General features: G+C 40.4%; 4 protein-coding genes and 1 non-coding gene across 6 annotated transcripts; 3 read left to right on the top strand and 2 right to left on the bottom strand.

Moving 5' to 3' along the window:
* The first annotated feature begins 646 nt into the window (after positions 1 to 646).
* LOC106096111 (uncharacterized) lies at positions 647 to 7636 on the top strand. 2 transcript variants are annotated; one of them, XR_009398413.1, is made up of 3 exons: positions 647 to 1725; positions 7137 to 7468; positions 7530 to 7636. It is a non-coding gene; the product is annotated as an uncharacterized LOC106096111 (transcript). The 2 variants fall into 2 exon arrangements; XR_009398412.1 differs by having other exon boundaries at positions 7527 to 7636.
* A 66-nt stretch (positions 7637 to 7702) lies between these two features.
* LOC131993969 (uncharacterized) lies at positions 7703 to 13311 on the top strand. Its single transcript, XM_059369365.1, has 2 exons — positions 7703 to 11190; positions 11263 to 13311. The coding sequence occupies exons 1-2, from the start codon at positions 7747 to 7749 to the stop codon at positions 12616 to 12618; spliced, it is 4800 nt and encodes a 1599-aa protein (XP_059225348.1). The 5' UTR covers positions 7703 to 7746; the 3' UTR covers positions 12619 to 13311.
* Positions 13312 to 18778: 5467 nt separating this feature from the next.
* Positions 18779 to 21522, bottom strand: LOC106096123 (carboxylic ester hydrolase). The gene is made up of 5 exons (XM_013263708.2): positions 21333 to 21522; positions 21124 to 21261; positions 20823 to 21049; positions 20205 to 20331; positions 18779 to 20135 (listed from the first exon to the last, which is right to left on the bottom strand). The coding sequence occupies exons 1-5, from the start codon at positions 21399 to 21401 to the stop codon at positions 18942 to 18944; spliced, it is 1755 nt and encodes a 584-aa protein (XP_013119162.2). The 5' UTR covers positions 21402 to 21522; the 3' UTR covers positions 18779 to 18941.
* Positions 21523 to 21840: 318 nt separating this feature from the next.
* Positions 21841 to 22988, top strand: LOC106096136 (charged multivesicular body protein 6-A). The gene is made up of 3 exons (XM_013263725.2): positions 21841 to 22055; positions 22146 to 22255; positions 22316 to 22988. Exons 1-3 carry the CDS (start codon positions 21990 to 21992, stop codon positions 22788 to 22790), a joined length of 651 nt encoding a protein of 216 aa, XP_013119179.1. The 5' UTR covers positions 21841 to 21989; the 3' UTR covers positions 22791 to 22988.
* Positions 22989 to 23320: 332 nt separating this feature from the next.
* Positions 23321 to 24760, bottom strand: LOC106096135 (glucose-fructose oxidoreductase domain-containing protein 1). Its single transcript, XM_013263724.2, has one exon. The coding sequence runs from the start codon at positions 24666 to 24668 to the stop codon at positions 23496 to 23498; it is 1173 nt and encodes a 390-aa protein (XP_013119178.2). The 5' UTR covers positions 24669 to 24760; the 3' UTR covers positions 23321 to 23495.
* Between the last annotated feature and the right edge of the window lie 2643 nt (positions 24761 to 27403).

Here is a 27403-nt window from a genome sequence, read left to right as displayed (position 1 = left end):
TTCATGGATCCTATCCACTTTATGCTTTCGCATGTGACCTAACCTTCTATTAGTGAATCCTGTTAACAGCTGTTCACATGAGACCAAGATATATTCATTTACAGGTAGTGGCAGTTGCCCAACGTCAAAATATTGAGTGCACTATCTGTCAAATCAGTGGTTAGTGCAACTCTGATTTTAAGTATATTACTAGTCCGCGCCATTTTTCGCTATGTGTAATGGTTCTTAACTATAATACTCACACACACACACAACAAAAAATAGTTGACATATAGTGCACTTCGCGAGAAAATATTGTACTCAGCTGTTTACGATTGTTAAATCCGCCTTGTTTTCTTTTGAGGGATTTGTGTGGAGAGTTGCATTTTTGCAATCCGACGCTCAAAATAATGCTCTGGTGTGAACACCCAAAAAAAAAAAAACAAATAGAATGTAATGAAATCAATTCATTTTTACATAAATATTTGTTAGAAAAAATAGAATGTAATGATAAAACGATAAAATCAATCTCTTTTTACATGTAAGAAAAACATGGGACAACAAAATTAAAATAAAAAACACAATATTTGTATTTTACTACTACTATTCTTTTCGACACTGCACACTACGCAATTCATTCATCCCTGGGAGTATCTGTATCTGTTAGATACTTTCTGGCTCTCGTGTATATTAAAGATTTTTCACTGTGTCTGCCTTTAATAAGAACGAAAAAAAAAACCATCTACAAAATAGAAAATTAAGAATTTGGAATTTATTGCTTGTGGAATAACAAGCGAAATTGAAATATTAAAAATCTACGTTAGAATTGAAACGATCAAATTCACAAAAATCAAAGTTTAACGGTGGCCCTTCGAGCGAGTTGAGGCCAAAGCAAACGACAAAAATCTGTGTGTGAAAATTGCGATGTTTTTAAAGAAAATACGGGCTATGACACCTCATTTACTACATTGCCCCGAAAGAGGGAATGTGTTGTGAGGAGGACTCATGCAGAGTTGAGCCAACGACAGACGAAAAGAAAAAGAGATTTAGTTTATTGGAAAGTGTTTTGACGCACACACAAACATTGTGGAGAATTTGCTCTTGTAAATTTCGTTTTGATGGATTAACAAAAAATAAATAAACAAAAATCGAAGTAATAGATCGAAAGAGAGTAAGCGAATCCTCGATAGCGAAAGTGCCAAAAAGGAACTGCCTAGCATTAACATCTTCACAGATAGTTCAGCGAACAGCTCTAATCATCATAAAAATAGAAACGATGAACACTTCATTGAACTTGATGTGTTAGTTTGGTTGGTCGGTTGGTCACTTAAAATAAACAAGACCTTCATTAAGCTGTACAAGCAACATTTAATAAGCGTTCTTGTTACTCCTCCAATCCAAAGCGATCGCCACCTCCATCTATGCCCCCCCGTACCGATGCCATTGGTGAGAGGAGGTTGTTCGTTCGAGTGAATGAGTTTTGTAACGAAAATAGAAATCTATTAGATACGAAAATACACAAAACACCAATAGTAATAATAATAATAATAATAACAAAGGCAGAAAGAAGAACGCACACAAAACCAAAAACAAAATTATTGTTGGCGGTGGCACTGACGCTGCTGGCTGCCAGTCATTGCCAATTGTTCTTCGACTTGCTTTATATCTCGTGTTAGCTTTGCGAGATGTGCCGACGAGATGTATTCTCACCTTAGATTGCTGTTGCTGCCGCTGTCTTCTTCTTCAGTAGGTACCACCATCACCATAACCATCATCATCACCATATACCACTACTACTCTCTATAGCAGTACATACCACAATCTCAGAAAAAGTGCTTATTTGCATGTTGTGTGATTTGTTTATAATTATTTTTATTAACCAATTGCTAACAAACCCATCATCCCTCCCCTACTCCCATCACCTAAAGACCAACACCGACCACACTCTTCTTTTCAATTAACTCGACGTACGTATGTCCGTACATTTCAACAAATACATTCCAGATTCATAAACGATTTGTATATATAATACTCACTTGCATCTACATACGTAGCTACGTACATACATATATACTCGTGTATTCAATATGTACGTCGATATGTGTGAGATGTACGCGGATGAGTGAGATTTCATTTCACATCGCCCCACAGTGTTAATGAAACTTAGTAACCGGAACAGAAGTTGGAAAGGTTTAAAAAAAAAAAGTAGGAACAATCCAGCCAGCGCAATGTTATGATTTCCTTTGTATAAACATACAGACACAAGCTAATTAATGTGTGATTGTTATACCACGCACAAGTATGTAACACAAATAAGGTTATTGCAAATATCGGTCCATAAAAACTTCAAGAAATAAACGATGTTGGTTTTGCTATGCACTTGAATATCTTAATATTTGTGTGTTAAGGAAGTAGGGATGTGGTGAAATATAGCTACGAACGTGTGTGTTTGTTGAATTTGTTTCCGTTTTTTGTTAATGCATAAATTCCCCTTATGGACAATACGCCCTAATTACGATCAATGAATCCCTTTTACAAAGTTTCATTGCAGATTTGAAATTCAATGCCAATCGCTGTGAGAATGATCGAAATGATTCGGCTTTCTGAAGTGTCAAAACATCATTTTGACCAAAGCTTCTTCCTTTTTGCCAAATTAATAAGGTGTGAAGTTTTATTCTGTAAAGACATTTTCGAACGCCGTTGCGGCACACAATCGCTATATCCCATTTTTTATATCCTCCATCATAGGATTGTGAATGACTTCAAATTTGCAAAATTTGCCCATAAACATTCCACTAAGGAACAGGGGCAAACCTCTCATATATCAATGAGTGCAGTCCGATTCAAGTTTTAGCTCAATGATAAGGGGCCTCCTTTTTATAGCCGAGTCCGAACGGCGTGCCGCATTACCACACCCCTTTGGAGAGAAGTTTTACATGGCATAGTACCTCACAAATGTTGCCAGCATGAGGAGGGGAAAACCACCGCTGAAAATTTTTTCTGTTGGTATCGCCAGGATTCGAACCCAGGCGTTCAGCGTCATAGGTGGACATGCTAACCTCTGCGCTACGGTGTATTTTCTTATGACTCTTTATATTGCTGGTGAATTTCATAGTAATCGGTTCAGATTTAGATATCGCTGTGATATATGTATATTGCCCGATTTTCTAGAGCCACTGCAAGCGCATTCATTGACCAATCTTGCCAAAATTTTGTACAACGCTTTCCTCGATGACTTTCACAAAATCTAAGAAGTTTAGTCAAACATCAGTTAAACATCTTTGCTCGAAATTTGGTACTGATTGTTTAATAACCCATCTGAAAACATCCGTCGAGGTGCATCAAAGTTGGTTCAGGCGTAAATATATCTACCACTTAGCACTTAGAGGGTAGGTGTAGGGTATTATACTGTCAGCACCGCACGACTTTTGCTTTCCTTCTGGTTTTCTTATACCCCACACCACTACTGTGGTTGTTGTTGTTGTTGTAGCAGTGTGTTATACACTGAGACGGCAGTCCTTGCCGATGAAGAACTCCATCAGGTCAGCGTACAATCGGCTGCCATGGGATTGACTACTGTGGTAAAATGCTTTTGTAGCCTCATTTATATGTGGAGGTTGCGATCCTCATCAATCTCCTATAATGAGCTAGCTCGTTCCGGTCCGGTAAGCAAACTCGTTCCGGCCACTGGTTATTTTAAGGCGCCAATGACTCGTCTCGTTATATAGAGCATAATAGGCACTCATTATTTATGCAAGAGCCGGTGCCGCCACCCTCTCACTGGGACTCTCGGTACCGCTGATTGTGCGTGACTGTCGTTGCAGCGACTCGGTATGGAGCATTCCACTATCCGGAACCTATGGACGTGCTAGGTAGCTCCCAGTTAAGTTGCTCGTTGTTGTAGTAGCATTGTGTTGTACACTAAAGCGGCAGTCCTTGCCGAGGAAGGACTCCATCGGGTCAATCCGGTACATACAACCGGCTGCCATGGGATTGAATTCTCGTGACAATGATGAACACCCCACAGACCGGAGCTGAAGGTTCCCGTCTGGGTGGGGCTAATAGCTATCCCGTGCCTGGTACAAGATATTATAACTTAGCGCATTTGCTTGTAAAATACAGAAGGAGGAGAGTTAGACCCATTGATAAGTAAACGCATCGAATTAGCAATGTTCGTTTGTCTGTCTATCCTTGTTAATTTGTGTACAAAGTACAGGTCGCCAATTATCATGCGAACATCTTTCAATTTTGCACAAACATCTTTTTGGCCTGGAGACGAAACCTATTGCAATTGCTTCAATTGGGATAAAGCTAGCAATTTGGACTAATATTGCTACAATGTGGTAATTTATTAACCAATGTTCAAGAAATTTGACACAATCGATTCTCTTGTAACTCTTGACATTACCGGTGAATTTCATAGAAATCGGTTCAGGTTTAAATATATCTCCCATACACATGTGCATATACATTGTCCGATTTTCACTTCTACAGCCTTTGCAAGCGCATTTATCAACCGATCTTCTCAAATTTAGCAATACCCACCACAGAAGGAGGGGGTATATTCATTTTGTCATTCCGATTGCAACACTTCGAAATTCCCTATTCTTGATCAGCGTAAAAATCTAAGACGATCTAGACCGTCCGTCTGTCTGTTGAAATCACGCTCCAGTCTTTAAAAATAGAGATATTGAGCTGAAACTTTACACAGATTCTTTTTTTTGTCCATAAGCGGGTTAAGTTCGAAGATGGGCTATATCGGACTATATCTTGATATAGCCCCCATATAGACCGATCCGCCGATTTATGGTCTTAGGCCAATAAAAGCCACATTTATTATCCGATTTTGCTGAAATTTGAGAGAGTGAGTTGTGTTAGGCCCTTCGACATCCTTCGTCATTTTGGCCCAGATCGGTCCAAATTTGGTTATAGCTGCCATATTTGCCGATCTTCCGATTTAGGGTATTAGGCCCATAAAAGCCACATTTATTTTCCAATTTTGCTGAAATTTGGGAGAGTGAGTTGTCTTAGCCCCTTCGACATTTTTCGTCAATTTAGCCCCGATCGGTCCAGATTTGGATATGCTGTCATATAGAACGATTCTCCTATTTAGGGTCTTAGGCCCATAAAAGCCACATTTATTATCTGATTTTGCTGATATTTGGGACAGTAAGTTGTCTTAGGCCCTTCTGCATTTTTCTTCAATTTTGCCCTGATCGGATCAGATTTGGATACAGCTGCCAAATAGACCTATCCCTTGATTTGGGCCCACAAAAATGCGCATTTATTGTCCGATGTCGCCGAAATTTCGGACAGTGAATTGTGTTAGGCCCTTCGACATCCTTCTGCAATTTCACTCAGATCGGTCCAGGTTTGGATATAGCTGCCATATGGACAGATCTCTCAATTTAATGTTTTGGGCCCATAAAAGGCGCATTTATTGTCCGATATTTCATCTAGATCGATCAAGATTTGCATATGGCTGCCACATATAGACCGATATCTCGATTTAAAATCTGGGCCCCATAACGGGCGCATTTATAATCCCATTTCACTGAAATTTGACACAGTGACTTATGTTAGGATTTTCGACATCCATGTTGTATATGGTTCAGATTTTTAGATATAGCTATTAAAAAGACCAATGTTTTGTAATACACAATTGAATAATGACTTGTACTTATTAGTATTTGGTCCAAATCGGAACATATTTCGATATAACTGCTTTGGGACATAAGGTATGCAATTTTCACCGGATTTTGATGAAAGGTGGTTTACATATATAACCGAGGTGGTGGGTATCCAAAGTTCGGCCCGGCCGAACTTCGCCTTTTTACTTGTTTTGGTTATTTCTAACGTTAAATAAGGAAAACAGATAAAAGCTTCGTACTCCCGTGTACATGTTCACTCGTTGCCGTCTCAACAACGACCGAAACAAAGAGCATAAGTGCACGAAATTTAAATTTTTATGTACCACTGATATATATGTCCTAATAGAGTCGTAGTTATTACAATTTTGCTGATTTCTGCCCAAAAGTATGCACAATGTCTTGTTGTTGTTGTAGCCTCATTTTCATGTGGAGGTGGCGATCCTCGTCAAGCACCTATAGGCGAGCAAGCTCATTCCGGTCTTTACGATCGATCGGCGCGGGAACATGATGGCCATTGGTTATTTAAAGGCGTCAATTTCACGCCTTGTCAGTGCCACCCGGCCTCTCACTGAGTCTCTCCACTCGATACCGCTGATTGTCAGCGACTCCGGATGGAGCCCCAACTTGTGGACGCGCCCGTTAGCTTCCATCTAAGCTTCTCATGATAACGAAGAACACCACACAGATTGTAGCTCAAAGTTCCAGCCTGTGAGATACTCATAGTTATTCCATGCCCAACTATGGGAGTTATGGCTCCCATATATATGTTCGTCAGGTTTTAAGTAATATTGTAATAATGCGGTAATTTTTCAACCGATCCTCCTCATTCTCCTATGACTTGACATTTCTGGTGAATATTATCAATGTCGGTTCAGATTAAGAGCTTAAGATTTACACGTATGGGTTCGTTACAATTTTACACAAATTTGCCAGAAATTTGGTATGGATTTCATCGAAATGCCATCAAAATCTGTTCAGATATAGGGCCAATATAGTGGTATTGTCCAATATCAACTTATATGTATATGCTGTAGGGTATTTTATTGTCGATACCGCAACAACATCTGCATCTACCACAGTCGGTATATGTGCACGTTCATTGAATTGAGTGTCTTGGTAATTCCCAGAAATTCATTTCAACCTTTTCGATTAGGGAAATGGCAGGGAGGGGTACACCTGTCAAGGGGTCAAAGTGCACTGAAATCCTATCAAGCCTACTACAGATCAAGGGATCAAGCTGGCTTGTTTTTTAATTAATAATAATACTTGTGTATACAATCTGGGGTACGCCTAGTGGCACGACAAACGATTATCTGCGCATTTTACACGGCACTTGTTTGCGTGTGTCCGTTTGTGTGAATATTAAAGGCACAAAAATAAACAATTGCATGAAATTCTTTGATAATCTAATCTTGGAATTACACACTCAGTCTCTACAACGACATCGAATGAAATCATTCATAAGCATCCTCCAAGTGATAATAATTCCGATATTTCCGATTTTAGATCTGATTGTCTGATCACGAGGATGACATTGGTGTTAATACCTAACGGCGAAGACGAAAGGAATCGTTAAAAACGAATGAATCGCGACAACACCCATGGTCATAGGCTTTCCACTAAATGTCCACATTAGAAGTGTGTGGGCAATGCGAGAGTCCTACCTGACGACCGGCCCAAACGATCGATCGACCACGCCAACAACAAAAACGAGATAAACACAGCTACCGATAGCCGCCAACGTCAATAAAACACTAAATCTTGGCACTTCTTGGAATAAATGAAACTACTTAAAATCTAATAAATGCTAATCTTTGGGATTATATTTAACAACCAGAGTAAGTACATAACACAATATGGTCCATGCATTGGATTTACCTGTTTTTTTTATATTAGCAGTGTTTTAAATATGAATGCCAGACTAGGAGGCGCCTCCTCTTATCCTTTTTTGAGGGAACGCAAACACGACTACCTGTGGGCCGCATATAGTCAATAGATTTAGTGAGAGAGAGTGGTGACAACACCAAATACCACCCAAAAAGGCGGCTAGAAAAGTGAGAGAGAGAGAGAGAGAGAGAGAGAGATAGAGAGCGAGCAAAAAACCTTTACCAAGGATATGGAGAACAACAACTATAATATTAATAATCATAATAACAACAACAGCGTCTGTCAAGCCGAAAGAATGCAGCGTGGTCAAGAGGATTTAATGCGCAGCACCACCACTGCCTTTGAGTATTCATTTCCCACCAACAATGACGAGGACGATGATGACACCGAAAGTAATAAGAGTACACCGTATTTTACACCCATGGAATTTCTGCAGAGTCCATTTGAATTTCCAACGCCACGTCTGACGGACGTTTCAACGGAACATCAGCAGCAGCAAGAGCTCGTATCAGCATCAACGACGACATTGTGTAGTAATGCGCCAACGTTTGCCAAAACCCAAAGTGAATTGGAAGGCATGCCCTCGAAAGATCATCACTCGGAAATAGTGGATAATCAGCAGAGCCCCAGAATTTTGCAGATTTCAGCCACAGGCCCTCCCACCCCCAAGGCAACAACATCGCTCATCAAACAGCATTTAGAGCCATCATCGCCCAAAGTGCAGAGGAAATTTCGCCGTTTCTCCTTGTACGAAAGACGCTCTTGTTCGCCGCAGCATTTGATCATCAAGAATGCCGCCTCGGTGGAGTGTACCATAGACACCGACAAGGAGAATACCAAGCCGAAGAGTGTCAAGGCGGACAAGCATGAGGAGAATAGTAGCGGCGGCAACAATTCGCCTAGCCTAATATTGGATGAGACCACAGGATCGCCCAGAATACTAACATCGGCCGAAGCAGCCATGTTATCCTCAGGCCGTTTGACATATTCACCTAAACTACTGACATCCATCAACAATCTACACTTAGCGGCATCACCATTAGGTGTTATCAGTTCGGCGGGCTACAAGAATGGCAATTATTTTAAATTTCCCGAAATAGATCATGTGGTGCCGGAAGCCGCCAATGCCCCGAGCAACACCTCCAGCACAATGGTGGTGGACGATAATTGCCAAACGACTCGCAGCAAAGACAATCAAGTGTTTAAACGAGCTAACGCTACCCCGCGCAAGCCCAATGATAACAACCAGATCACTTCGACTTCAAACTCCAATTACGAGTTAGCCCTTAAAACGGAAACGGAAATCAAACCTACTACAACAAGTGCAATTCTACCGAAAATCGAAACCAAAAGAAATCGTAAAAACAAAAACAACCTTACCATAAAAATAATAAGTAGCTCATCATCCGCCAATGCCTCAATCTCGTCCTCCGCATGTCACGACAAGCCCCCAAACTCACCGAACTCGAGCAATCGGCCGAAGACTCCTACCATTAAATCAACCAAAGAGAAGGCTTTGTCCCTGGACTCGGCCCCTGCTGTTAAAGAGAGTGGCATTAAGTCCACTCTAATGATAAAGCCTGAACTGTATCTTAGCTGTGATGAAATTGATTCGAACATAAGCGATCCCTCGAAGCTCCCACACGTACAATCTCATGATCGCCTTCGAGCCCATCCAAGCAGTATTCGATCCACATCCCTTATCCAGTTGGCCGCTACGCACAGCAGCAACAGTGCGAAATTGAGCAAAAATATACGCAGACGCATACCCAACTCAAATAGTGCGGATTGGCAGTTGCATCAGCGGAAACACACTTCCTTCAATATACCAGAACCGTTGGGGAAAAAGCTAAACGAGAAAAGGGATGACCCAACATTGGTGGTGATACTGAAGGAGGACGAGGAAGTGATGGGAGTAGATCATCAAGGCCTATCATCCTATTCAGCTTTGCAGACACCCAGCTCAAGTACTTGCACTTCCACATCATCGTCTGCTCACACCAGAACGCCCTACAAACACAACCCATTGCTCCACAATTCCAATACTAACTTGAAGACGCTACCGGAATTTTTGACACTGGTCGAGTTTACAACTCACGCCTCAGCGGCGGCTCCAGGGCCAGTGGAGCACCCATATAAGCAAAAGTCCATGGATTTGCCAAGCACATCGGCGGCCAGCAGCGCACAAGGTGGGAGACCACCCAACTCATCATCGTCCACCAATTTACTGCAAAGGAGAGGTTCTAACCACAGCCTGACTCTAAATCTTCATTCGCAGTCTTACTCCAATCTTTTGGGTTCTTGTCGGTCTGGTCTCTCGGTATCCAACTACAGCCTGGGGTCTGTGGGCAATTCAACCAACAACCTGAATTCAAAGTCAAGCTGTAACCTGAACATAACCACCTCACAGTCATCACAAACCACAAATACGGTGTCGGCAGTAAACAGCCAAGGAGCGAAACAGAGCCTATTTCGGCGCCGGGGATCTAATCAAAGTTTGACGCTCACCAATCTCTCTTGTGGCAATTTAAATTCATTTGCCAGCCAACACTCGCTCAATGTGGACAGAAATCATATGACCACATTGGCAAGACCTGCGGCCAATGTCTCCTTGAGCACCACTCCAAGAAGGGGGCTGCTGGAGCGAAGGGGTTCCAACCAAAGTCTAACACTCAACATGAGCAGCTCGTTCGGGGGCATTGGCAGTGAAAGAGGGGCCCTCGGCAACAGCAGTATCAACTTGGGGGATGCCGCCAAAGCCGAGGAAGAAACCAAAGCCTCGCACTCAACTTTGATGCCCAATTGTTCGGTTCACTCGCACCAGAGGCGTTTCTTCAGCAGTGAAAGCCTGAATCGAAACAACTCTCAGTTCGGCGAGCTAAATCCACCGCACAAAAGGAACGCCAACCAAGTCTGTTTCGGTTCAGCCAATGACCTTAAACCTAGTCCAGATATGGGCTCCTCCCACCATCACCTAGAGAGTGAAAATCAAACCCAGGCCGAGCACTTCGACTTCAAGGAAACATCTGTTTGCACATGCCCCAGCATACGAAACATTATGACAAAGCCTCTCTCGCCGCAGACCACAAGCGAGGAGTTCAAAATCTATTTGGCCAACATACAAATGCTGCAGAACGCCTCCAACACACTCAATCAAAATGATCTTATCAAACTCAATTACATATTCGACAACAGCTATGCCTCCCGTTCCAAGAGCATTGCCGATCAGAGTATACCCATACTGATGTCGACGCACAACCAGTCCAGCAAGGAAGCAGAAACTCCCCCACCAGTTATGGTTTCCAATTCAGAAGATTGTGAAATTATTGAACGATACATGCAAGTGGTCTCCAAAATTCTACAGTCCCTCCAGCTCGACGAAGAGGAACAGAAGCGTATGTTCCGTAGCCTACACAAGGAGTTCTGGGACCTGCCTTTGAACCATCAGGAGAAGCCCATGGTGTTTGGATCGCAAACAAAAAATCGCTACAAGACTATTTTGCCAAATGAAAATTCTCGTGTTATTTTGGAAAAGGAATCAAAAATTCTAATGGACATGTTGGACAACTGTCCTAACCTTGAGGGTGTGGATAGTGCATTGGCAAGCGCCTTAACTAAACCCACTTTTCCCAACACTGAAGAAGTGCCCTATATAAATGCCAACTACATAAAAGTGAGTATGCCAGAGATGGAGTTGCTTAGCTTTATTCTCAAATACTTTCTTCTGTCTCTCTTTCCTATGCAGGGTCCTGACTACACTTCAAAATGTTACATAGCCACCCAAGGTCCATTGCCCAACACCATATACGAGTTTTGGCTGATGATCTACCAAAATACCAAGAAGTACATTAAAATATCAAAAGGACCCGATAGTCCAAGTCGACGCCAGGGCAAACCATTGCAACAGTATTATCAGAAAATAGTTATGCTCACGAATTTCATGGAAAACAATCGTCAAAAATGTTCCATTTACTTTCCGGTGGATTTGAATGAGATCTTCATAACCACCCCCAGGGAAGAGGTAGTTCAGGCCTCGGCACAATTTGCCGAATTTATTAGTCCGTTTTTGTGTGAGGAAGAAATGGACACTGAGGTCGATGATATCGAGGGCAACGAGGTCAAAGTCATAAGTATCACTTGCACAAAGGCCGAAGTGGCCGAGGAACTGAGGGGTCACGTGCCCAACAGCAAGAGCTTCTTTGTTATGAGAAATGTGGGCATAGTTAAGAAGAATGGCTTCTCCATAAGAAAAATAATTATACTGTACTGCGTCAACTTTACGGCTGAGGTCAGCAACAATCCGTTTTTGTTGCTAAACAAGTTTGTATGCTACCACTACTGGTATCCCGATTGGCCAGACCATCGTTCGCCTCGAGATATAAACACCTTGCTGGATATCTCACTGCATGTGGCCAACTTGGGTAAATGTGAATCGGAATTTGAGGTGTTTAACGATGCGGCCTCCACTCCACCCTCCCATGTAAATGCTCAGTCCACAGAACTATATCAACAGGATATATTCAATGCAGTGCAGCCTTTGCCGGTGATACATTGCTCCGCGGGCATAGGCCGCACCGGTTGCATGACAGCCATACTGAATGGCATACGCCAGGTGCGCCAGTCCTTGGCCTATTCCTTAACCTCCATGGCTGCCAATGCGGCCAAACAAGCCACCTCAGCCCAGGCTCTAAGTCCGGTCGATTTTCGTTTGCCCCAGCAATTTCTGGAGGAGGATATGCTGTTGCTGGAGGCTCCTCTGCCCACGGAAATCGATTGTAGTTTTACCCGCAATACTTTGATGTACATGCGCTACATCTTGAAAATGGAACTGAAAATCAAGCAGCAAGAACAGCAGCCGCTGCAGTTGGAAGAACTGGACGCAAAGCCACCACCACCTCCGCCACAATTCGAGGACAACTGGCGACTGCCCTCCATAGCGGAGCTGCCAAAAATGCCCAACATATTCGTGGACGTCTTGGGTATTGTTTGCAATTTACGCTTGCAACGGGGCGGTATGGTGCAGAACTCCGAACAGTACGAGCTCATACATAGGGCCCTGTGTCTTTATCTGAAGCGAACATTTGCTTTAAAGCGATTTTAGACTCGTCGTTGTCGATGTCGATGTCGATGTCGATGTGTGCGCGAAAGCATTTGGTATCAAATCAAAAAGGGAAAATTTTCTTCATTTCCATCTAAATGTTTGTAGTTAATTAAACCGTGGAAAAAATCAATACACAAAACAAAAGAGCCGAAGATTTGCAAAAGCAAAACCGAAAACAAAAACTTTCAAATGATTTTATAGTTGTATAAGTAAATGAATATGTATTTAAGTTTTATTCACACACACACACACACCCATACACACATCAATCAAATCGCGAATTGTATTAAAATTTATAACATTTTCAAATAGTCCTAATAAATTATAATAATTTTTTTTCTCTTAATTTGTATTATAAGCCAAACGCATCCAAAAACTAATTTAAACTTAGACTAACTATAACAACAACAACAACAACATCAATTGTGTAATTCCTTCGAAGCATCAAGTTTTTTTTTTGCATTGGGAGCAAAAAAAAGAAAAAAAAAACTAAAAATGTAAACATTATTTGCATATATGACGATGATCTTATTTAAACATAAACAAATTAACAAATTTCAATTTGTTTATTTGCGTTTTTTATAATTTGTACAATTTAGCTTTAAAAAACAAAAACGATAAGATGAGAGAAGAGAAAACCAACCCCAAAACTAGTCAAATAAATTAATTAAAATAATAATAAAAACAAAAAAACACAAAACAATTAAAAGCGTAAACGTAGTCTTAAGCTTTAACTGATGATGACAAACCCAACAAATACCAATTCATTAAATGTAACAAAAGAAATATACAAAAAAAAAGGTTTTTTTATTTTCACGAATGGCGGGATATGGAAAAACTTTCTATGTGGGAGCAAAAATCTTACTTTCAGACTATCCTTTATGATAAGCCTTACACCTACAAATCTGCTACTACCCATGAACTTTCCACTAAGGAACAGGAGAATACTTCTCTCATATCAATGCAGTACAGTCCGATTAAAGTTTAGGCTGAATGATCAGGGTCCTCCCCCGGCCGACACGAGATAACTATGAGCACCACACAGGCTGGAACTTTGAGCTCCGACTTGTGTGGTGTCCATCGTTATCGCGGGACAAAAGAAATATACAAAAAAAAAGGTTTTTTTATTTTCACGAATGGCGGGATATGGAAAAACTTTCTATGTGGGAGCAAAAATCTTACTTTCAGACTATCCTTTATGATAAGCCTTACACCTACAAATCTGCTACTACCCATGAACTTTCCACTAAGGAACAGGAGAATACTTCTCTCATATCAATGCAGTGCAGTCCGATTAAAGTTTAGGCTGAATGATCAGGGTCCTCCCCCGGCCGACACGAGATAACTATGAGCACCACACAGGCTGGAACTTTGAGCTCCGACTTGTGTGGTGTCCATCGTTATCGCGGGAAGCTTAGCAGAAAGCTACCGGGCTCGTCCGCAGGTTGCGGATCAATCCCATGGCACCCGGTTATACGTACCGGATTGACCTGTTGGAGTTCTTCATCGGCAAGGGCTGGCGCCTCAGTGTATACAACAACAGGTTGCGGATGGTGGAAAGCTCCGTTTTTATGCAGAGTAGCTGCAAATGCGGCCGCGGGCAGTCAGCGATTTTCGAAAGGAGAGTCTCAGTGAGGATTCAGGTGGCACAGGCTCTTAATTAAATACTGAGTGCCAATGACACTCGCTATGACAAGGCGAGTTATTGACGCCTTCAAATAACCAATGGCCAACATCAGCGTCTGTTCCCAGGTTAGAGGAGGCTGGAGGCGAGCGTCGGATCTTGGAGAAAGGGGCTAGCCACAACGAGGGAAACATGTGCAATCCCACAAAACCCATGCGGTTGGCGCGCTGGGCCAGTAACCCGCCCCCGGAAAACTATGAGAAACAAAATAAATAAAACTTAGAATGAACTTAAGCAAATATACTTTTTTTACACTTTTTTTCTAAAGTAAGCTTAAAGTAACAGCTGATAACTGACAGAAGAAAGAATGCAATTACAGAGCCACAAGCTGTGAAAAAATTTGTCAACGCCGACTATATGAAAAATCCGAAATTACTTTTTGGCCAACCCAATATTAGAGAAATACAAGGCAGATATTACCGCCTTACAGGAAGTGCGATGGACTGGGAATGGCGTCACTACAACACCAAACGGTGACGAACTATACTATAGCTGCCATAACACGAGACATGAATTTGGCTGTGGATTTGTGGTTAGTCGGAGAATGAAACACCTTGCCTCCTGCTTTACTCCGGTGGTTGATAGGCTTGCCACAATCCGCATAAAAGCCAAATTCTTCAGCATCAGCCTTATTTGTGCCCATGCCCCGAAGGAAGACAAAGACGAACAGACCAAGGATATTTTCTACGAGCCCCTGGAGAGAGAATATGACCGCTGCCCCGCCCATGATATTAAAATCGTTCTGGGAGATTTTAATGCGAAGATAGGGAAGGAAGACATTTTTGGTCCAACAGTCGGAAAGTTTAGCCTCCACGAGATAACGTCTAGTAATGGGTAGAGACGGATAGATTTCGCCGCGGCAAAAAATATAATAGTTAGTAGCACCAGATTTCAACATAAAAATATTCACAATGCCACATGGCTGTCACCCGATCAAAACACGAGGAACCAAAGTGATCACATTGTGATAGATGGAAGTCATTCCGATCCGTGGAGCGAATATAGATTCGGATCATTACCTTGTTTCAGCAAATGTTCGCACCCGTTTGAACATGGCGAGGAAAGTATAATCTGACACTGCACGGAAGCTGGACATTGAAAAGTTGCAAACACAACAAATGACAGCGGGATATCCATTCGACTGACCCAACTGCTTGATGAAAGCACTCCTTGTTCCTATGATATAATGGCGCAGAGACAAACTATTGCCCACTTCATAAAAACTGCCGCGAAATCCGTACTTGGGTACCGGAAACCTCCTCTAAGAAACCAAGAGTGTCAAAATGCTACTGAAGCCAAGAATGCGGCATATAGAGCAACCCTGCAATCAGTAGCAACGCGCCAGATGAAGGAGAGGTATCGGGAGAAAAGGAGAGAGGAGAAACGTCTATTCCGCAGAAAGAAAAAGAAAATGGAAAGATGTGAGTGTAAGCGAATTGAGATGTACAAGAGCCTGACTCTGAAGTCCGGAAATTCTACCAAAGAATTAAACATCAAACCGATGGCTTTGGTCTCCTGCAGAGACAAAGAAGGAAATCTGGTAACTGACACAGATAACATGCTGAGGATATGGAAAGAACATTTTACCCAACTGCTAGTGTCCGACGTTGGCGGCGAAGAGGATACCGCAGAACAAATCCCTGTTGACGGTATAGAATGTTTACCTCCTAGTCAGATTGAGGTCCTAGTAACTGTGACCCGGCTAAAGAACAACAAGGCAGCAGGAGCTGACTTATCAGAGGCGACACGCTGATAAGTCGTATGCGCAATGTGGCTAGAAGAACGCATACGCGATGATTGGAACCTCAGCATACTATGTTTTCAGAATGGATGAATAAGCTCCAGCAAAGAAGTATTTTGAAGGCAAACACGGTGGTATACGCAAACCGGGAAGACCAAAAGCCCGATGGAAAGATCAAGTGGTGGGAGACACCTCGAAACTCGGCGTCAGAGATTTTAGAATGATCGCAGAAGATCGAGGCCCGTAGAACGCTATTCTACGTTCGGCTAATGGAACAAATGTTCTGTCATAGCCAATTAAAGTAAGTAAGTAGGCAAAGATTTTACTCAAACTCTCAAAATGTAGGTTGCTCTCACGAACTCGCCCGCTCTCTTATGTTGGCAAATAATGTACGCGAACGACTTTCAGGCACTTGAAGCCATCACACCTAATATGGTTGAAAAGTCTTCTAACGAAAAAGACGAAACGCGTGCCGTAGCGATTGGTGTGTGTTGCAATCTCTGGCTTTCCTTTTCCATTTTGCAAAGAAAATCTCCGACCATTGAGCTCGTCTCGAACTGAGTCTACCCGAAAGGCTTCGGGTTAACCAAGATCATTGACGGGAGTCCTCTGGCCTTCACCGCAAAATCGTCTCCCCCTTGATTCCCCCTTACTCCGTTATGGCCCAGTACCGAAACGATGGGGATTGTGCCATCCTCAGAGAAGACGTTAATCTCATTCTTACAGTGCAAGAATGTTTGTGATCTTACCGTTCTGATGGTTATTGCTCTTATGGCCATTTTACTTTCCGTAAAGATGTTCACATTCGATGTCCTCACGTTAGCACAACAACACCAGACGCTTTCCGTGATCGACGGGATCTCCGCCTGCAGGACTGTATTATGGTCAGGCAGTCTAAAACAGATCACAGTCCTTGGGTTGTCAATGAAGACCCCCAGGCGCACTCGGTCCTTTAGCTTTGATTCATCCGTGTAATATGATCTTCCAGATGGCAATACTAGGGTTTCGTCAGTTCAAGACGGTGCCACTGGCAGCAGTGTCTTGCAGTCGTCTCAGGTATCCGATCGGAAACCTCTTCGCATCCTTCCAGGCTTCCCATTGCCGCCTCGATCATACAGCGATGGTATGAGCTGCTGCCATCTTCAATCTATTCTCCTATCGCCTTAAGTCTCATAGCCGCAGTGGCTGCCTCACACTTAATCTATATACCAATGGGAGGACTATGTAGAATAGTCTCCAGTGCCCTAGTGGTCCTTGGTCCTCATCGCTCCAAAGCCAGCTGATTTCGTAAAGGAAAAAGAGATGCTTGAGCGACTGGAGTCACTCACTTGAGTGACACAAAGTTAGTGGGACAGACAGTATTTCTTTTTGTTTTGAACAAAAATAACTTAATTATCCACATCGATGCGAGTTGCCAACATTTATTCGGATCATTACCTTGTGGCTGGCATCGCTGTTTAGATCCTTGAAAAGCATCTTTGACACTAAAAGTTTAAACGTCGCACAGTGGGATGCGAAAAAAATATGTGAAAATAAGTCTGCCATTTTGGAACGGATAAAGATATCTTCATAAAGCAATTTTGTAAGCAATCTAAATCTGTGATTTAATTTTAACATAGTTTCACAAATGTCTTCGCAATTCACAAAATTCCAGGTCCATTACAAATAGATATATTTGGCACAAAATATAATGCTTGAGAAACACTTTCCAATAAAAAATTTGAATATAGGACCATAAACGAACATTTCGCAGTGCAAGCAAAAATAGGGTCCAGGCATTCTACGGACCTGCAATTTTGCATATGGTCTTACAGATACCTTCTCTCTAATCATTTCACTTTTCATAGATATATCTCTATTCGTTCAAAAATGGCAAACTGATTTTTTCATCTTCTAAGTCTTCCGAATGCGTAATTTGTCGTGTATGTATAGAAAAATCACCGAGGTGTCCACATTGGGTAGCAATTTTTGTTCATATTTAAAATATTTTATATATAAAATATATATTTTTGGAGAGATAAGGACGTGTTTCATAATAAAATGCTCAAGTGGAAAGAAAAATATTAAATTAGTTTCGGATTATTTGAGTAAAACTCAAAGTGAACCCAAAATATGCAATTTTGTGAAAACAAAAATTCAAAATGAAATGATTATAAAATTGAAACCAATAAAGATATCGTTTTAAGTTTTACATCGTTTTGTAGATAAATGTCTCCCCAAACAAATGAATATAAATTTTATCCACATTTCTTGACAAAAATAACCAAAATCCCCATACTGGGGAAAAGTTTTTACAAAATTGGCGTTTTTTAGCAATGCATAGCCTTAAAGACCTCAATCTTTGAATTTTTCCATCCAATTAGGGACCACTTGGTGCAATCAAAATATGTTATAAAACTTCACATAGTTTTTTTTTGAGCACTTTCCAGCAATTAAAAAATTTTGAAAATCGGACCATAAATGTGCTTTGCCGACCCGAAAAAAATGTTGTAGGGCCAAGGTGACCAATTTTCAAGTTCCGCCAATGGCCCTTCGGGCTCTGAATATAAGAAGAATAACCATGTACGATTTCATGAAGATATCTTTATCCGCTCGAAAATGGCAGACTTATTTCCATTTATTTTTTTTTTCATCCCACTGTACGCAGTGTCAACTTCTTAAGCATACAACTACGAGACGACGTGAACCAATAGCTTTTGTTTTCAACAAATCTATGAATTATTCTGGGATATAGCTTATACTTTTAAAACAAATGCAACTTAGTGTATTTTTTATTTTTAAACCCCGTTTACACTGCTCATTAAATCCGGATTTAAGGGAAAACAATTGATGGAGCCATTAAATCCGGATTTAAGGAGCAGTGCAAACGGGGTTTTACGTAAATATTTTTCTATGATTTTACAATTTTGCACTTATCCTTGAGTAATCCAGAGGCTGAGAAAATTTCTGATAAATATTGCGCCAGAATTCAATTCTCTCCTTATCGGGATTAGTTTTCATGTGACATCCACTGTTTTCAATCGATAAATAATCTAGTATAAATGGTTCTTGTTCCGAGGGGGGTTTCCTTACAGGCTGCCATTTACAGCTGATAGAGGCATCCATTTCCAGATTACTGGGAGTAGGGTTGCTGTATTTAGCAAAATTTGCCCACAAATAACTCAATTGTTTGGTTATCCTTTGATCTTCTGCACTTCCCATATCATTGTTGCCAGCCATTTGAAAGAGATAAAACAATTCATCACCATGTGAGGCACCTCTCAGCTTATCCAATTGCAGCATAACCTTATACAAATTACGACCGCCCACATAATCGAATTGATAGAAATACACAGGGGCCTGGGGCTGCAATAGCGTCTGCCATTTAGCCGCATTTTGCATATCAACGGAGAAGTGATAGTCTGTTAAAATGTTTGCCAATTCGTTTAACATTTTGAGGGTCAAGGGACGGCCATTCAAATAGAAGTCACGCATTTGTTTGCCTATCTCTTCTACATCTGCATGATAGGGGTCCAATGGTATATTGCGCGGAACCATGCGTTTAAAATCGCGATCATATTCCTCTAGTTTTCTTAATGCATTTATCATCATGCCTATACCCTCTGCAGAATTGTATCCCATTATGGAGGGTATGGCGATGCTATTTGGCTGATTTTTGAGTTTCTCCAATATTGGTTGATCTAGGAAACTATCGGGACTTTGGCTATCTTCGATCACAGGTTTAAATGGCAAAGGCAGTTCACGTCTTCTTTCTTCGCGCGTTAGTACACCCAACATCTTGGATAGTATGTGTGCATCGGTAACTTCAGGTGACTGTAAAAATTTCAAAAGCCCCTTGGTATTGCTTGTTTCTTTGTAACCCAAATCTTCGGCCAGCTTTCGTGTTTTGTAGACTGGGTTTGTTTGGAACACCCATTCCATGTTGGCTGTGCCACTCTGCATTATTGTCTTGTGAAAGAGTTTATGGGCATGTTTTGAACACATATGTAAATGAACCGAAGCAGCACCAGCGGATTCTCCAAATAGGGTCACATTGTTGGGATCCCCATTAAAACGATGAATATTTTCATTTACCCACTCCAGGGCTAGGCGCTGTTGGAATGAAAATTTGAGTTTTATTATTGCAAGTCAAACAAAAAGAGTAGCCATATAAATATTTACCTGATCCTTCAAGCCAGCATTACCCCAAATGCCTTCTTCAGGCAGATATAAAAAGCCAAGTGCTCCTAGGCGATAGTTGAAAGTTACCACAATAACATCTTCCTGCATTAAAGACAAGGGCAAATAACTGAAGAAAATTTTAATAAAATTTAAATAAGAAACGTATGAAAGCCGTTAGTATGTGAAAAGAAGCAAAAAAATCTAAATTAGGGTTTGATTCTTCCAGGTGGGACATATCCCCAGGTACCCCGGAGCCTTTAAGACGGCTATTTGAAGAACACAAACTTGACACCCGAAGACTTTTTTAATTTTATTACTGGTTGTTGTTGTTGTAGCAATGTGTTGTAGGCGGCAGCTGTTACCGATGAAGCACTCCATCGGGTGAATACAGTACGCCTACAACCGGCTGCCAATTTATTACTGGTAAAGTGACATGTTCAGAAGGAAAGAATGAATTTTTCCTTAGTTATGAAAAATGCATTAAGGAAAAAAATTTAGAAATACATAAACATTCTTTTCAATATGATCTCTAGGAGAAGGCTCCGTATGAAGATTCCACTCAATACTTAGTAGGCTATAATTTCGTTGAAAATATAAACAACCTTTCTGAATACTTACTAGTCACTATTGCCATTTCCAAATGTAAATCCACCTCCATGGATCCACACCATTACTGGTAAAGGTTTTTCGGCATATGTCTTTCCTTTGGGCACATAAACATTTAAGAAGAGACAGTTTTCGGAACCAATAAGTTCGCCTGTGAAAGGATCACGATGGTGGGAAACGTCGCCTTCTTTCAGACAATCTAATTCTGGTACATCGAATTGTTCCAATGGTAAGGGAGACTATTTAAAAAAGTCGTCGTTTATTAGAGTCCCGTTTACAAAAGTTACAATAAAATCCAAATGGTATGGCTTACCCTAAATCTCAATTCACCAATAGGTGGGACTGCATAAGGGATCCCCTGAAAACTTTCATATTTATTGCCATTGGGCAAATTTTTTTGTTGGCCAATTATAATACCTTGTTTAACTTGAACTTTGACCAGTTGAGATGACTGAAAGAGTTATGGGGTAATTGTAATAAAGCAATCACAGCACGTTTAGATTAAACTTTTAAACAACCTACCATTCTGGAGAACGAACAGCTCAACAATCGATTATTGACTAAATTTCTATAAACAAATGGTCGAATCATTTCGTTAACACTTAACCCGCTCTTTTTTCCCCCAACAAATAAACCAATCGTCGTAGCTAATATAGCCCAACACAATAGCCAAGATAGCCGCTAGTGTGAAAGTGCGTGAGCAGGCATAGATACTTTGCTGTCTAACAGAACGAATTTTAAATACCCTATGATTGTCTATTATCGCCTTACGTGCTCGTTGTGTAGCATACAAAAAAGGTACATAATGGACCTAAAGAACTTTAGCTCTTAAATTTAAATCTCTTAATCCTTTGTAATAACAAGAAAGTTTATTGAAATATTTATTTATTTAATGTTAATTTCTCTCGTACTAACCCGCAAATCGCATTTTAATTAGGGCCCCGAGAAACGTCACTATGGCCGGAGTTGCCCCACCGCTTTCGAACACTTAGAAAACAACTAAACAGCTGATTTTTGTTGACAAGATGAGTAATGTAAATATTGCTTGCCGAAAAAAAAGACGTATCATTTTCTTCGCAGTGAAAATCACATAGAATATTGCAAAAATATCGAAATTTTTTAATATTACAAAGCTAAAAGGCTTGAATTACTTTATAAGGCATAACTGGGAAAAGAAAAATGGGGAGCCTATTTTCAAAAAGTAAAAAACAAAGCCGCGTTACAGAACAAGACAAAGCAGTTCTGGTGGGTGAAGAAAAACTACCCATTTACTCATTTAATATGCAAATGAAATTCTGGATATTCAACAATTCATTCTTACATTTTTCCCCACAGCAATTGAAACAACAAAGGGACCGTCTAAAACAATATCAAAAGCGTATAGAATTGTCTCTGGAAAGTGATCGGCTGTTGGCCAAAAAATGCTTGGCCCAAGGCCGCAAGGAGTAAGTTCTATTATAAGACATAAGAAGATTTGCTGATTAAGTTTTATTATTTACTTGTAGACGTGCAAAGTTGTTGCTGCGCAAGAAAAAGTATCAGGAAACAATGCTGGCCAATACCGACAAGCAACTGGAGAATTTGGAAAAAATGGCATCCGACATTGAGTTTGCCCAAGTTGAGGTTCAAGTCATTGAAGGTCTCAAGCAGGGCAATGCTGCTCTCAAGAAAATGCATGCCATTTTGAATATCGATGAAATTGAAAAGATCATGGATGAAACACGCGAGGGAATCGAAAAGCAACAAGAAATCGATTCTATACTCACGGATGTTTTGACTTCGCAAGACGAAGACGATGTCTTAGCTGAATTAGACGCTTTGGCCGCCGAGGAGGATGCAAATGTTGCCGTTTCACTGCCAGAAGTTCCCAGCGATAATTTGCCCGAAGCCGAAGAAGTGGCCAGCGACGAAGATGACGAAGTCAAAGCCAAGGTGGGCAAAGTGAAAGAAAAGCCCAAAAGGGTTCTTGTGGAGGCCTAGTATTGCGTCGACTGATATGGACAGGAAGTCATTTAGAATTACGCTGTAGTTTTGTGTAACGTAATGTTTTATTCTTTTTGTTTTGCTAGATATGTATTTTTAAATATTTTTTTTAAGCTAACAAATATTGAAATTTATATCCCACAGAATGTATGTGTCACGTTTCGTAAAGAAAGGAATAAATAATCTAAAAGATAATGAACGAATTGCTAAATTTTCGTAAACTATAGAATAGAAAGTTGAAACGTTCTTTCTAGGAACACCCTTTAAATGTTGGGTGTGAAGGGTGTGTCATAGAACAATAGCCTCTATTTGTTTTAGGGGAAAAGGAAAATCCACAACACACTCGATGTTGTCTGAAATAAGACAAAAGCAACAAGCCATGAACCTTCCGATTTTTTATAGACGTGTTTCCTTTCCATGCAGAACTCATCATTTCTAGGCCTTGCAGGAAATTTGAACACACCCTTGATATGTCTGGTACCTTCAGCACAAGTCCTCCCATAGCTATTAAATAATATCATCGGATATTAGAAATTATGTTTATTTTTATTGCATTCGATTGAATTAAAAGATGTATATAAATTAAATTTATAAGGTATATTAAATTATTAAAAACTGTTCTAACTACAAAAAAGTCAAGGAGTAAAAAAAGCAATACATTAAATACTATTCCATCAGTAAGCGACTTCCCCTAACAATCCCTTACATAGTCGACATGCGAGCAAATCGCATTATTTGATCATGATTTGAAGGAGTATCAGACGTTATCTGCACTCTCTGCCATGCCTTTGTCTCACTTGACTTGCGTACAGCCTCCAAAACGGCCTGCACATAGAGACCATCTTCAAAAGTGGCAGCAGCTTGCACTGGTTCTTTGACCCATGACGATTCCTTGACAGCAAAGGACTCTTTGAGGGCACCAATCATTTTGCACAAACCCTTTATGTATAGCCGTGGCAGTAGCGAGTCTGATGTGGCAAAATGCAAATCCTGAACATCAACATAAACGGCTTCTTCTTTCACGGTTTGTGGTGCATCGGGCTTATTCTTAAATATGAAAAGATCACCGCCTCGGACCACCAAATGACCTTGAGAGCCACAGATTAAAACCTCTTGGGAGAAAGTTTTCGCTGGTACCGTATGACTATGAATAGATGTTGTTATCAGTGTACCATTGGCGAGTTCCATTTGGAAATTACAAAAGTCCGGAGCAGAGATTTGACGAATACCATTAACATTGTTTGTGGTTTTGGTGTATGCCTTCACAACACCATGAACTCGCACTGCATGCTGGTGGAGCAAGAAACTGACCAAGTCGACCACATGACTGCCAACTAAATTTAGAGCACCACCTCCCATGGCAGCATCGCACATCCAATCAAATTTTTCCGGGAATAAACTGCCCAATTGAACGCGCACATCCACCAAGGAAATTTCATTGAGCGGTCCAATTAAACCTTCGTTCAAACAACGCTTCATATGGGTAAAAGCGGGCAGAAATCGCAATGAATGATTTACCAAAGATATAAGAGTGGGATAATACTGAGATGCACGCACCATTTTCATGGCATCTGACTGATTCAATCCCATGGGCTTGTCGCAAACCACATGCTTGCCTATGCCCAAGGCTTTAACCGAAATCTCGGCATGCAGGTAAGGCTGACAGACTATGAAGACCAAGTCGACATCTTTACGTAGGAGCACATCATCGATTTTGTTTGTGTAAAATGAAATATTCAGGAATGTGGCTACTTCCTCACTTTCACGCAGTGTACGACCCCAAACTGCTTTGATTTCAAAGCCCTTTTCACGTAGTATAGGCACTAGAACCTTGGTGATTGCACCTGTCCCAAAGACGCCAACGCCGGGCAGCATAATTATGGTGTCTTGATGATGGTGAGTGTGATGTTATTTGGAACAAGAAAATGAGTCTATCATACGTAAAATTAGACCCAAACTAATGTCAACAATAGGGATCTAATGGGGACTTAACATGGCACATCACGATGCATGCTCATTGCAGTAGTAGTTGCGTTTTATTTTAGTACTACATAGATCAGTGCAATGAAATTTGTATGATAATGACATCTATCCAGGACAACGAAGTTTTGGATAAATTACCAGTGCAGGCTTATGTAGAACATCTGTAGTCATGATTGACATCACATGTATTTAACAAATTAGTGTGGCCACTTGCAGAAATACACCTATTATGAATGGTAAAATAAAAATAAAACCAAATATTTATAAAATTGCCCAAACATTTTTTACGAAATTTAATTTTTAAGTTTTACAATTATTTTCACCTATTCTCCATATTGTTTTGGTGGGTTGGCAAATCACGTTTGCCAAATTTTTGTTGCGTTTTATTTTTGCCCTTCAAGGCTTATTTGTCTAGTACTGAAATAAAACAGCAAGTATTGGTGAAAATAAGGGTGTATGCCTTACTTGTACACATAACCATCAGTCATGGCTGAAATATCACTGTATATCGATTACAGTTTACACAGATATGTGTAATCATTCATGTATTGAAAACACGTTCTGCCCAAAATAAGGTTTAAAAAGAGTATGATCATGATCATGAAAAGGCCTATAAAAACGTCGAATAAAATCTAGTAATCAAATCGATTTGTTTTATAGGCAGTTTATCATGATCGTACTCATCATGTATACCCGTTGATTAGAGTTTTTGCCAAAAACAGATAATTTTTCATTGTTTTCATCTCTTTTAAAAATTTTTTTTTTGGACAGGACGTGCTTTTCAATAGCTGTCAAGTAACGATTAAACCCCGTTTACACTGATTTTTAGATCCGGATTTAAAGGCTCGATCATCTGTTTTCCCTTTATAAAATCAGCCGACGATAGCCTTAAATCCGGATTTAATCAGCTGTGTAATCGGTAATCGATAGAAGCCAATCATCGAAAAAATCAAATGATTTTTCAGCCATGACTGATGGTTATGTGTACATGTGACGCATACACCCTTATTTTCAACAATACTTTTACAATGACCTGCCATGTAAAGTTCCCATTAATTTTCGGGTTTATTTCAGTTTTATATTTTGTTTTGCCAAGTGAATTGATAACACAGGCGTGTAGCCAGATTGGCTTTTTTACTTTTCTTCTTGTATGGAAATTCGGTTCCGTTCGAAAAACCATTGAATATTTTATAAAATTTAATTTTATTTCGATTACGTATATGTATAATTTCAATTAAATAATCACAAAAAATAATGTTATACTGCTATCAATCAATATTCTTTGTATTCATCAATTGATTCCATATCCATTTATTCGCAGAAGTGATTTTCATATGAATACCCCAACATATGGCGAAACAATCGCGTTACCACCTGATGGCAAACAAACATACTTGCACTGGAAACTTTTGTTGCGTTTTATTTCTGCCCTTCACGGCTTATTTGCCCAGTTTACACATATTCATATATTGATGACCATCTTGTCATCAAGCGGATCGACGTTTTGCCAACACACACACAAAGAAATTTGTGTGCGTGTGTGTATACGTGTGCGTACATGAGCAGAGAATATGCGAGAAAGAAGGTAACAACAAAAAGAATGCAAACAAAAATCTGACGTTTTAATACCGTCAAATCTGGCCGGATGTTAATAAAGGGTGATTTTTTTGAGGTTAGGATTTTCATGCATTAGTATTTGACAGATCACGTGGGATTTCAGACATGGTGTCAAAGAGAAAGATGCTCAGTATGCTTTGAGATTTCATCATGAATAGACTTACTAACGAGCAACGCTTGCAAATCATTGAATTTTATTACCAAAATCAGTGTTCGGTTCGAAATGTGTTCATTCACCGTAACGTTGCGTCCAACAGCATCTTTGAAAAAATACGGTCCAATGATTCCACCAGCGTACAAACCACACAAACAGTGCATTTTTCGGGATGCATGGGCAGTTCTTGAACGGCTTCTGGTTGCTCTTCACTCCAAATGCGGCAATTTTGCTTATTTACGTAGCCATTCAACCAGAAATGAGCCTCATCGCTGAACAAAATTTGTCAAAATTTGAACACATTTCGAACCGAACACTGATTTTGGTAATAAAATTCAATGATTTGCAAGCGTTGCTCGTTAGTAAGTCTATTCATGATGAAATGTCAAAGCATACTGAGCATCTTTCCCTTTGACACCATGTCTGAAATCCCACGTGATCTGTCAAATACTAATGCATGAAAATCCTAACCTCAAAAAAATCACCCTTTAGCTGTTCGCGTGAAGCCACCTTTTTAAATCCGCCTTGACCCCAGCACAGCTATCACACGTACATGCACCCTGAGAAAAGTTGATACCAAACGTGCTCAATTCAGTACCTACGGTATAGATAGTATAGCAACACTGTATGGTACAAAAACAATACCGGATGGTATGGATGAAAAATAAAAAAATCACTCACGAGAACCCCTTTAGATCAAAAGCATGTGTACCCTCGAGAGTATGAGTCAGTACTTGGAGTGTTTCAAAGAATTTTTTTTAAAGCTTTTGCAGAACTCTCTGTATGCAACTTTTAGTCTGTTATCCATTGCCCTTTGGGCCATATCTAGATTTTGGTTACATGTCGCTAGAGGTAT

The sequence above is a fragment of the Stomoxys calcitrans genome, chromosome 5 (genome assembly GCF_963082655.1).
Source record: "Stomoxys calcitrans chromosome 5, idStoCalc2.1, whole genome shotgun sequence".
NCBI classification, from domain to species: domain Eukaryota; kingdom Metazoa; phylum Arthropoda; class Insecta; order Diptera; family Muscidae; genus Stomoxys; species Stomoxys calcitrans.
The sequence above is the reverse complement of the archived record's forward strand: the minus strand, read 5'-3'. Positions and strand labels throughout refer to the sequence as shown.

Coding starts and splice junctions, on each gene's coding strand:
- LOC131993969 (XM_059369365.1), top strand. CDS start 7,747: ATGGAGAACAACAACTATAATATTAATAATCATAATAACAACAACAGC. Junction 11,191..11,262: donor TAAATGCCAACTACATAAAA/GTGAGTATGCCA, acceptor TTTCCTATGCAG/GGTCCTGACTACACTTCAAA.
- LOC106096123 (XM_013263708.2), bottom strand. CDS start 21,401: ATGATTCGACCATTTGTTTATAGAAATTTAGTCAATAATCGATTGTTG. Junction 21,262..21,332: donor GCTGTTCGTTCTCCAGAATG/GTAGGTTGTTTA, acceptor TAACTCTTTCAG/TCATCTCAACTGGTCAAAGT. Junction 20,136..20,204: donor ATGCTGGCTTGAAGGATCAG/GTAAATATTTAT, acceptor TCATTCCAACAG/CGCCTAGCCCTGGAGTGGGT.
- LOC106096136 (XM_013263725.2), top strand. CDS start 21,990: ATGGGGAGCCTATTTTCAAAAAGTAAAAAACAAAGCCGCGTTACAGAA. Junction 22,056..22,145: donor AACAAGACAAAGCAGTTCTG/GTGGGTGAAGAA, acceptor TTTTCCCCACAG/CAATTGAAACAACAAAGGGA. Junction 22,256..22,315: donor TTGGCCCAAGGCCGCAAGGA/GTAAGTTCTATT, acceptor ATTTACTTGTAG/ACGTGCAAAGTTGTTGCTGC.
- LOC106096135 (XM_013263724.2), bottom strand. CDS start 24,668: ATGCTGCCCGGCGTTGGCGTCTTTGGGACAGGTGCAATCACCAAGGTT.